General features: G+C 34.4%; 2 protein-coding genes across 3 annotated transcripts; both read left to right on the plus strand.

Annotated features, from left to right (window-relative positions):
- Nucleotides 1–298: 298 nt before the first annotated feature.
- On the plus strand, nt 299–6,495 carry LOC132606620 (probable magnesium transporter NIPA6). 2 transcript variants are annotated; one of them, XM_060320200.1, is made up of 10 exons: nt 1,034–1,167; nt 2,889–3,026; nt 3,353–3,409; nt 3,519–3,609; nt 3,702–3,862; nt 3,982–4,109; nt 4,257–4,394; nt 5,251–5,343; nt 5,441–5,558; nt 6,026–6,495. In XM_060320200.1, exons 2-10 carry the CDS (start codon nt 3,020–3,022, stop codon nt 6,136–6,138), a joined length of 906 nt encoding a protein of 301 aa, XP_060176183.1. In that variant the 5' UTR covers nt 1,034–1,167; nt 2,889–3,019; the 3' UTR covers nt 6,139–6,495. The 2 variants fall into 2 exon arrangements, with proteins under 2 accessions (XP_060176182.1, XP_060176183.1); XM_060320199.1 differs by lacking the exon at nt 2,889–3,026 and having other exon boundaries at nt 299–1,167.
- A 2,187-nt stretch (nt 6,496–8,682) lies between these two features.
- On the plus strand, nt 8,683–9,261 carry LOC132605255 (dirigent protein 22-like). Its single transcript, XM_060318459.1, has one exon. The coding sequence runs from the start codon at nt 8,683–8,685 to the stop codon at nt 9,259–9,261; it is 579 nt and encodes a 192-aa protein (XP_060174442.1).
- The last annotated feature ends 2,913 nt before the right edge of the window (nt 9,262–12,174 follow it).

Genomic DNA, 12,174 nt, shown 5'->3' on the forward strand with positions numbered 1-12,174 from the left:
CATGATGCGAATATTCAGCCGCGTAATTAAGACAATACTAAAGATTAGTATAAGTTTCAATTTGTTTGAACCTATTTTTTTTAGTTCGTGTTAAAATGAATGATTTTTTTTTAAATTTAGAAACAAATTCACTTTATGAATGATTTATAGCCACACAAATTTTCAAGGCTTATTTTGAACCATAAGTTTCAAAAGTTTTTCCTCTTTTTTAAATGTAATGCCCAGTTAAATGGGTTCATATAAATTAAAACGGAGACAGGTTTAAAGTTTGAACATTACACAATGTGAATAGGACAAGTGGCCCCAAGTCAGAAGACAAATTTGGGTTTTTGGTTGGTCAGGTCAGGTACCTTTCGTGGTCGTTAACCATGATCTCTCAATTCCTCAATTTCTCCATTTTCAACTAGTGTCCCCAACATCATCGTCATGGTCACAGTGAATCAACCAATCCATAATAACGAAGCTTCCGACAATAACGCGACAACAACGACTTTTAGTCGTAGATTCAATAGGGGAGGGACCATTTTCTATAATCAATTTTTTCAGATCTCCCTCTCCTAAACCCCTACATTACTAGTGGATCGACTCTATTACATAAGTTAATTCCTAGTAATTTTTATCTTACGTCATGAGATAAGTACACAGTTATTATTGTATGGATCTTTAATAGCGGGTCGATTCTACTCCTGTTCTATGTATTTATATACAGATTTAAAAAGATCTATATATACAAGCAATAGATTGGACAAGCTCGGTATCCATTGACTTTCAAATCCTCAATTACTATAGCTTTGAATTGGCTGGTGGATTGTGATTTGTTCCAGTTCTGTCTTTTTCTGAGGTGATAATTGAGTTTTTTTTTTTTTTTTTTCAAGTCTGTTTGGCGGGAAACTGGATTTATCCTCATCTTACATTTTGTAATTTTGAATTACTGGGCCATTGTTATTTTAAGTAAGGTCTTTATCGTGATCCCTTTTGGGGGACTCTACGCATTTGACCTTGTATTATATGCTTAAGAAGTAAGGAAAAGATAGAAGAAGAGGATGACGATTTCGGACAATAGCAGAGGGTTAATTCTGGCAATATCATCAAGCTTGTTTATTGGAACAAGCTTTATCTTGAAGAAGAAAGGTCTCAAGCGTGCTGCTGCTGCTGGCAATCGAGCAGGTTTCTCTCAATTGAATTACTACATTTGACATTTCCTTTTTGTTGAGAAATTGTTAAATAGAAGCCTTCTGTTTAAGATTTGGAGGTTGAGGATTGGGATAGAAGGTTAGTAGGTAGTTGAGTTTTGTCGTGCTGTGTGTGAGAGAGCTGGGGCGTTAGCCTTTCCATCTCCTCTTCTCCTTTTCTTAGTAGTATTCTTTTGGTATCGCGCAGATCATTATCTTTATGTATGTATTACTCTGTGTTGCTCCATTTGTCCTGTATCTTGATATTTTGTTGTCTTATTTTTCGTGCAATCCTGCATTGACTATGTTTCTTTTGAGCCGAGGGTCTATTCGGAAACAGCCTCTCTACCCCGCAAAGGTAGAGGTAAGGTCTGCGTGCAACCTACCCTCCCAAGACCCACTTGTGGGATTACACTAGGTATGTAGTTGTAAGCTTTCTGCTTCTCACTTATAGAGTTCAAAATGTAAATCGTTCAGATAGAGAGTTTTGTGGCAATAAATATATGTATAGGAAACTTAACTGCGTGAGTGTGCTATAGAGAAGGAACCATATGAGGCAATTTTGAAGAAATAGCAAAATTTGCTCTTTAATTGGTTGGTATTTAATTTGCTCTCTAATAATCAAACTTATGCCTAGCAGGGCATAAGTTCTTTAATGGCACGGGGTATAAGTTGTGGGATATTATGATGCGAAAATATAAATTTATGCCACGCGAAAAAATTGTTTGTCTTGAGTGGAAAAAATTGAAGACCAGCACAAAGTAGGGGCAAAAGTGCAAACTACCCGGTGATTTTGCTTGTCCTACTTCCAATATTTTTAGACTGTTATCTCTAATGGAGTATGCTTAATACCATCTTTGAAATAGTGGGTTGCTTCTTACCTGTGGAGATAGGTGCAATGACTGAATCACATTTAGAATTGAGTTTCTTTTTTGCTATATTCTGTTTATTATCTTAATTACTGTTGTAAAGGGCTTATTAAGATTATTATCTTAATTACTGTTGTAAAGGGCTTATTAAGATACTTTTGAAACTTCTATCTTAACAATCTGGTATCTAGATGAGGTTCTCGGGCTCAGTTTTAGTAGTCAATTTGACGAAAAGGTTTATGTTGAGAAATTTTACTGGATTGCCAATTTCAATTTATGGCATCTTAAGATCTGCCGAGGATTTGATAGACATTCACACTGAAGATACAGTTGAACAATGAATTTGAAATGAATGACTTTGGAAGTAGTTAATATATATATATTTTTTTTTCCATGGACATCAAGAGAGATTGATAAGTTAGGAAGCTATCGTTGACACATAAACTTATTCGGCAAAGCCTAGAGGTTTATCCTGAAAGATGCTAAACCTGTGAATACTCCTCTTTTTGCACATTTCAAACTATCAACTGCTTAGTCATGAGCAAGATGAAGAGGGAAGATATATATGGTGGGAGTTCCATGTTCCAATATTGTTTCTATTACGTATGCAATGATCATATGGTGATTTAACAAAATATTAGTATGTAAACTTATGGTTTGTCCATGTAAAGCGCATTAATAAGCTGTGTAGCTGTGAAGTGCATTCTTTGATATTCGTGTGGAAGTTTAGATATATGTGTAAAGTTGGGGATAAATAGTAATACTTTTGTTGGTTTTATGGACTCTGATTATGCCAGAAATTTTGATAAAAAAGATCACTCACAGGCTATCAATTTTGTATTGGCAGTTGTGTTGGTTGCTGGAAGGCACCATTACAACATCTTGTAACATAATCTACTATGGTGATATATATATGGCTATGGCCGAGGCGATTAAAGAAGTTTTGTGGTTAAAGGGTTTGTTTGACGAGCTTAGTCCATGTCAGGTGTGATTACTGTTTATTGTGATTGAGTTGGGAACAGTTAAAATAAATACTTCAGTCTTCTGCTTTGTTTCTGAAAAAATTGTTGTTGAAATTTTTTCTGTTCTCTTGATATATCAATTCTATCAATTTTTAAAAGTAAAACTGCAAAGTGTTAATTATTAGTTATTTGCAGTTGTTCTGAGGCCTTTTAGCCACATTGTCCTTGTCTAATTTATCACTCATGGCCTGAAACCAATTAAAATCTGGAACAGATCATTTTGTCCTCATCACATACTGTGCCAACTTCAGTTCACTCACTTAAACAGTTATTCTGATATTTGCTGCAGGAGTTGGAGGCTATGCTTATTTGCTTGAACCACTTTGGTGGACAGGCATGATAACAAGTGAGTAGATCATGAGTTGTCTCCCTACCTTAAACCCCTTTCGGGGAAAGGAATGTATTGGTATTGTGTGGTTTGGATTTCGATTAAAATTTTGGATTTGGATATGCAGTGATCGTTGGGGAGGTGGCCAATTTTGTGGCTTATATATATGCTCCAGCAGTTCTGGTGACCCCTCTTGGTGTTTTGAGTATAATTATCAGGTATGATTTTGAAGTTTATGAACTGTTTGTAAGCTCTAATAATGAACCGTGAGTGGTGTTTGCAAAACTGACCTTGGTGAATTTTTGAGTAGTGCTGTTTTGGCACACTTCATGTTGAAAGAACGATTGCAAAGATTAGGTGTACTAGGATGCGTTTCATGCATAGTAGGCTCAGTGGTTATTGTTATCCATGCACCTCAGGAGCATATGCCAGCTTCTTTGGAAGAAATCTGGATTTTGGCAACTCAACCAGGTTTGAATTTTGTGTTTTTAACATACATGCTGTTCTGTTTATCATGCCATAGGTTAGAGAAACCTCATCGTACTTGTAGAAGTTGTTACTGATTTCCTCCTTACTGCCTCTTTCTGCAGCATTTTTGGTTTATGTAGCTGCAACTTTGTCGATGGTGCTAGCTTTGATTTTGTATTTTGAGCCTCTCTATGGGCAGACAAATATATTGGTTTATTTGGGAATCTGTTCCTTAATGGGTTCATTCACGGTAATTTTTTTTTCCTTCTAAGCTACTATTCTTAGCTGCAATCTGGACACCAAACTGTTTCTGGATTATGATGCGTTTTGCACATATCAACAGCTTGCTACCTTGTCCAGAGATTGGTTGCTGTAGTTTTTTCATGGTCTTTTGCAGATTGTCAGCATAAAGGCTATTGGAATTGCAATAAAACTTACTTTGGAAGGAATTAGTCAAGTTGCTTATCCTCAGACATGGTTTTTTCTTACTGTTGCAGTGATATGCGTCATCACACAGCTGAATTACCTTAATAAGGTAATACTTTATCTATAGAGCGGAATGGATACAAGGGATTCGAGAAGCCGACCCCAACTAATTTGTGATTGATTCGTTCCTAATTGATGTAGTCTTATCAACCTAGCAAATCTTTACTTGGCCATATCCGAGAGTAGTTTAGATCATACATCTATGTGCATATTTGGTATCAATATTGTGATTTAGATAGTAAAGTAGTTATTCAGCTTTATGCTCTCCTTTTATTGGTGGTAATTATTGCATAGGTTGTCTTGGAATTTTCATATAAACTTGATAATAAGAATTGATCCCAACTATGCTAGAATGTTCTCCAAAATTGCTGACTTTGTTTATGTTTCTTTTCATGTTTTTGTAATTCAGAAATATAAATCAGCTAAAGAATTTTATTGACGAACCTCTTAGATGCCAATGAATAGTTTAATGTGCAACCTGAGCAGTCCTCTAGGAATGCCCGTTCTCATCCTAAGTTGAGAGACCAGGTACCACAGTTCAGTTCACTGAGTCACTTATTGGTCCATCTTGAATGTTTGATTACTGAGCAGCATAATTTTGATATCGCAAACAAGTAGTTTTGTTTTGTATCTAGCAAAATGGATTTTCTGCGAACATTCTAGTTTGTTACTTGTCGTTGCTTTTCCTAATTAGATGAATCAGGGATGCATAGTTGATTGATTCAAATTAACCTTAGAAGTGTTGCTGGATGATTAGAAGGATAGTTAATTTGAAGTTCGTACTACTAACTATAGATACCTAATTTTGTTTTGGAGTTCACAACATGTATTATTGTTATGGGTAATTCAAGGTGGTTCTCTTGGAGTGTTTAAAGCATCTCTAATATATATACATCATTTCGTAGGCACTGGATACATTCAACACCGCAATTGTTTCTCCAATATATTATGTAATGTTCACCACCATGACCATTGTCGCAAGTGCAATAATGTTCAAGGTATTCTGTCAGTTGAAGCTCTTTTTATTTATGGTCCTCTATGAATAGGATACAGGGTATTATGAATATTTACCTGCATTATAATCTTTCTTCGCAGGACTGGGCAGGACAAAGTGCCAGCGACATAGTTTCTGAGATATGTGGATTTATAACAGTACTTTCAGGGACAATCATGCTCCATGTCACTAGGGAACAGGAACCAGTTACTGCGCCAGGTATGGATAAGACTAAAGTTTACTGGAAGCTCTAAGCGTCGCATATTGATATACGTTCATTCTTGATACTGTGCTGTCTATTATCTACATCAAGGATGGCATCGGATCTTTCTTGTTGCTTTCCTTTAAAAAGCTGATATTGAACTAGGCGTGATTACTGCTACTTTTGGGTTCCCTTACGATGCTTCATCACCAGGGATAATATATTCTACAGTCACATATTACTTGACATATTGACATCCTTGCTAACTATATCATTTGGGACGATCGTCAAGCCTCTTGAACACGTTTTTGACAGGCACATGCGTGTTACTTTTGATGTTATATTACCATAGTGGAAGTTAAAATATGAATATGAACTTATGCATCTCTCGAAGCTACTATGCTAGAAGTCCAAAAGGAGGCTGCAATATCTCTTTCTGCTACCACTGGTATTTTTCTACTTAATATTAAATTCATGTATGCAGGAACTGTAACATGGTACGACGGGGAACACATAAAGTCTATAGAGGATGGACATTACATCCTGTTGCATGATTCAGAATACTTAGACTCGTATAGTGTCTTGGCGAAGAATTAGAGAAGTTGTTTGCAGAACTGGAAATTCTACTCAGAGCTGATACTTGATTTGTGCATTGGAGGGAATGGGCATTTTTGCTTAAGCTGATTGCTCTTGAGCTTTACGTCTTCCTGACTATTTCTTCCTATGTGCACAATTCTGGGAAAGGCTAGAGGACGAGGCCACCTCGTATTTGAAACTTGGTCATGATTTTCTGAAGATTTCTTGACCAAGATGGGGATACATCTGAACATGGTTTTCTTGCAAATCTCTTATTGCTGTCGGGGTTTGTACATAAATGGCTTCTTTTTATGTTGTAGCATATTATTCATTAATTTATCAGAATGAGATATACCAAGCATATATTGTTCTGAAGGATGGTAAATGGTCTTCTTGCTGTTTGTATAATGAGGTTTGTTTAGATACTGAGTAAGCCAAAATTTAGTGAAACTCGCTCATTTGACACCCATACGCAAGATCAAAATTTCAATTTAGAACACAGGGTAATGTAATGTGGTAATGAAAGATCAAGTTGGAACTAATCAAAGGCGAAATATATAGATGGTTACTTTAAGTTGTTCACAACGATCAGATAAATACCCCAACTGACCCAATGATCAGATAGACAATAACAATAAGCCAATTGAATGACGAAGTTGCTTGAGGGTAGTCGAAAGTGCCATGATTCCAACGTCGACAATGGTGATTGAGAGAGCTTGAAGACGATTCTAGAGAAGTGTGGCAGAATCCTCTTTTTTTTTTTTTTTGGGGGGGGCGGGGGGGGGGGGGGGGGGGGGGGGGTTTGTAAAATCCAGTAATGCTATTTTTTGGAAAGGTTTTGAGTAACAAAATTTGCATATAGTAATAAAATAAAAGGGTAATTAAGATATGTCACATAATAATATCCTCTAAAACTAGTTTCGTGACAAGCAAATCAAAAAAAGGATGGTTAATATAATATTTTAAATCATAAGAAAGGTATATATAATTAAGACAAATTTGAAGGGTCTGAAGTTATTCCTTAAATAATAAGCTATTGAGGACTATGGGAAGCTAATTTGTTGAGCTCTCATCTTCCTCTATTTAGGTAGAACTAGAAGGTTTGAATTTGTCATGGTCATTTTCAGGGGCGGATTTAGGTAGGCTCCAGGATGTTCATCCGAACCCCCTCGACGAAAAATTACATTATATATATATATATATATATATATTTTATGTGTATATTGTAGATGTTGAACCCCCTACTTCTTCATTTTTTGAACCCCTAGGTCAAAATCCCAGCTCCGCCACTGGTCATTTCTTAATTTCAGTTCTATTTGTGGTCCCACTCCTATCTAAAATAATTTAGAAAAAATAGTGTATGATGTTTCTCATGCGATATTTTTGTAATCCTTGATTTATTAGTTCTTCTACTTTATCAATAAAGAAAAATATAAGAGTCGGAAGACTTACTGTAAAATTGAGCCGCGAAACTTCTTTAGACTGAGTTAAAAAAAGAAGTGCTTATGTCCCGATTTTGTATTGAACTAAAAGTAAGTTCTTATTGACCGACTAATTATTGTTCAATTTTATCGGATATCTAAGAGGGCCTTACGTCCCAACTTGTAACATTAAAATCTTGTCAACTCCAATATTTTCATGCTTTCTATTGGATTTGAGATGATTATGAACATAGCTTATTATTGGGGCAGGTATATAAATTGAATATAAATGCTAACAACTACATTGGTCAAACACGTAAACCACACCAGACGTGCCCTTACGAATCACCCCACCAAATACCATCGCAGATAACAAATAAAGAAAAAGAACAACATATTAAATTAAAGCAACTAACCAAATCAAAGCTTAACTAGTTTAATCCTCTAGCTCTTTCCTGGTCTCTCCCATTCTAATTGATTATCTTCCATATTTCATTGTTAAATTTTTAACTGAAATTAATATGAGAAATTAAATAGCCGCCTGGAACGTGCAGATTAATGTAATGCATATTTTAGGGTTTAGAGAAAACACATATATACCTGAGCTGTATAGGCATCTTGGCAGGTGTTGGAACTACCTCCCCACTTGAAGCCACGAATGAAAATATTTAATCGTAGAAAAAAAAGAAATAATACCGTTTGAAAGATATTCAAATACTACTCAATCTTTAAATTGGATCAGTTATATGAATCATCCATTCTGCTCTATTCTAGCCTATTACATTAATAATTAGTCCTTTAAGATAGCTAGAGATACTCGAAAACTAGAGGTTCTCTTAATTATTTATATATAAAAATTCCTAACCATGTATACTAAATAATGGAGTACCATGTAGTAATATTTACTAGTTGTCCTTTTTTTATTTTCTTATTCCTTCTAATTCAGATTTGAGATGATTGCCTATGTTAAATAGAAATTTAAAATTAAGTCAACTAACTAACAACTTATATATTCTATTCCTGATGAAAAGGAGCAAAATATTTTTTAATTTTTTGGACAACCAACCTCTACTCACACACCCCATATAAATACTCATATATTTGTATCTACACTTAATGTACTCTTCCACAAATAAATTAAGAGATGGGAAAAACAAGCTTAGTTCTGTTGCTTTGTCTCATGATTATTGCTATGCCAATAGCTCAAGGGGTTGAATTAGGACCCAATGCTGTTGAAAATTGGTTCAAGAAGCTTCCCCATGCAAAACAAAAGGTCACCAAATTTCATTTCTATTTTCACGACATAGTAACAGGAAAAAATCCAACTGCAATTACAATAGCCCAGTCCAACATGACTGCCAAATCCCCAACTTTCTTTGGGTCTGTTGCAATGATTGACGACCCACTAACAATTGGGCCAGAGCCCAATTCAACTATAATGGGCCGGGCCCAGGGGATGTATGGTTCAGCTGATCAAAATGAGGCTGGCCTTCTTATGACCATGAACTTTGTGTTCACAACTGGTAAGTACAATGGTAGCACACTTAGTGTTCTTGGCAGGAACCCTGTATTTAACCAGTATCGTGAGATGCCGATCGTTGGCGGTTCTGGAATATTCCGGTTGGCTCAGGGTATCGCCACCGCGAAGACGTATTGGTTTAATACAACCAGTGGGGATGCTATTGTTGAGTATAATGTTATGGTCCTGCATTATACACATTAATTTGAAGTTTTGCTTCTAGTTTCCTATTTTATTATATTCGATACTCCTATAGTTTTTCTTTTCTTTTTTTAATACTTTTTGTATTAAGAATAAGGATGTGTGCACTGATCATTGAAATAAGACTTTATTTTTTATGAGATGCTTTGAGTTCAACAGATAGCCAACTTTCTTGGACATGTTTGCGATATTGAATAATCTAACACTACACCAAAATAGGCTTTTAGTAGCAATATATTTTTCTTTTAGCGGCAATAGTTATTGCCACAATAACATTTACCAGCAATTGGTTAAATGCCATTAAATCCAAGGTCGCTAAAGCCTTTAGCGACATTTATTGTTAGGGTTAAAGTTTGGTATTGCCAGTAATAATTGATTTTAGAATACAACTAGCGACAATTAAGTTATTGCCGTTAACTAATTGCCGCTAAAAACATATTTTGTTGCAGTGTAAATAGAGTCATAGTCAATGAACTGAGATATATACTTTTTTATTTTTTATCTTGGACACGTTTACGATATTGAATAATCTAAATAGAGTTGTAGTCAACCAACTGAGATATATACTTTTTTTAATACCAAAATCATGTGATGATGGGGGTTTGGCAAGAGTACCTCGACCATTGATTTTCAAAATAGTTACATTAAGTTGGAGGGGGACATGATACTTTACCTCAGAATTTTAGAACAGTATTCCTTTTGTCATTGTGATCCAAAGATCTTACAAAGAGAGCCTAGGCTAATGCATTTAAACTTAACAAAGTTAATGCATCATAGAGTAAACAACTAATTGAATACTGAGATATATACAATTAATTGAATACCTAAAATAAGCTATGTACTGCCACTGGTAGTTATAATGAAAACAAAAAGTCGATAAAACCCAAAAAAAAAAAAAAAAATCTCGTAATTATCTGGAAGCGCAGGCTGGCATATTAAAAAACATGCAGGCAACTAACTAGACGGTTTTTAAGCGGTCTGTGAATAAATAATCGGAGCGGGTTACGAAATTGTTTGGCTGAACCAAGTAGTTTAATTTAAATTTTATATTTGTGTTAAGAAAATGACAAATATATTTAAAAATTAAATTTAAAACTCAGTTGCTAACACCAGATCATGTCACTATCTTAGAATTTAGAACTCATAAAATTCAAATCCTAACTTCTCCCATATCTATTGCAATATAGTTATACATTTTAATGATCTGTTAGACTTTATACAATATATTATAGATCTTTCCATTGTCTATATATATATATATATATATATATATATATAACAATGGCATCATGTTGCTAACTACTCATTCAATATATTTGCAATTGTTGAAGAATGAAAAACTCCCATGTCGGTGATTAATGAAATGAGTGGTCTTCTTATATCGACTTAGACATTTATTTTTTCTATCAAAGGTCATTCGTCTCATTGAGACTGGATGTCCAATTTATTTCATAATCAAGAACTTTACAAAAGTTGGATATTGGTAAACCAAAATCCAAATTACTACATGGTTGGAATAGGCTCCAATCATTACAAGAGTAGGTACACATTTTAGCTCTCAAAAAGGACCGGGAATAAGTGACTCTTTGCTAAGAGTCTTCCCTGTACATTTCAGAAGTAAACGAACATCAAAAGTGTAATTTCTAAGAACTTGAGTATTCAAGATGACTTTGTTCTTGTTGTGTGAAAGTGATGCTTGTCCATGTTGAATTCTCCTTTAACTTCTCTAGGCAACTATTGGAAATTTTTGAACCAAGTAGTTTGGTTATAGTCTAAACCACAATTTGACAATTTATCAGCGACTTTATTACCTTCTCTAAAATAATGAAGTATTTTATAACTGCCAAAATTATCCAACATGCCTAGAGACAATTCTCTAGAATGGACTTAGATAATTCTCTCCTCATAAGTTATCTTTTGGGGTTGAGTTAGACCGAAAATTCATTTCTTTACAGTAATATGTTTGAATCATCGAATTTTACGTGAGAGCGAGATATATATCTGCTAGTTGGTATATAAAATCACAATTTAGCAATTTAGAATAAGAGTATATTAGACAGTTTTAGTACCGTACATTTCTTCTCTTTTATTAATTTTAACTATAGAATTTACATAGGGACTTTACTTTAATGTGTGCCCCAAACCAAGTGTATCTGAATTTCATTCTAATGTGAGTATTACTATTTTTTTTTCATTGATTTCCTACCCTAAATTATGCTGGCGATGGAGTTCTACTTCTTCTTCTTGGATTGTAGCAGCACTAGCAATTAATAGGTGTGTCAATGGACGGTTCGGTCGGTTATTTTTAAAAAATTATATCATCCCAATTTTTCGGTTATTTTATTTTGTATAACCAAAATTGGACTTTTCAAAACCGTTCCATTATTTTGGTTTTTCTTCTATATCGGTACGGTTCGGTTAATTTTCAGTTATTTTAATTTTAAAGTGTCACCTAAGAATACACCATTATTAAAATGTAACGACGCAGACCTCCACAAATCTATTTGTAGCACACCATCAAATAAAACTTCTATTTATTTCTTCTGAAATATTTAATGTAAAAGTTATTAAAAAACTACACAAAGTAATTAAACTGAAATGTGTTATGTCAAGTAGCAAGACAACAATGATAGCATCAACAATGTGAATCCCTCATTAATTGACCAGAGAGAAGAGTAACTTGCCAAAGGCAACAATGTTGATCAATTGAGCCAAAACAAACATCAGTTTGTAGGCCACAGAAACCACAAGTTGAATTTGATGCGTATGTCCAGTGGCCAAAATTATTTTTTATATTTGAAATATAACTTATAAAATATATTTTATATATTCAATTTAATATATTTGTAATATATAAAATATATTTCATACATGTAAAGCTATTCGGTTCGGTTCGGGATTTTTTCGGTTTTTTTA

The sequence above is a fragment of the Lycium barbarum genome, chromosome 8, assembly GCF_019175385.1.
Source record: "Lycium barbarum isolate Lr01 chromosome 8, ASM1917538v2, whole genome shotgun sequence".
Classification (NCBI taxonomy): domain Eukaryota; kingdom Viridiplantae; phylum Streptophyta; class Magnoliopsida; order Solanales; family Solanaceae; genus Lycium; species Lycium barbarum.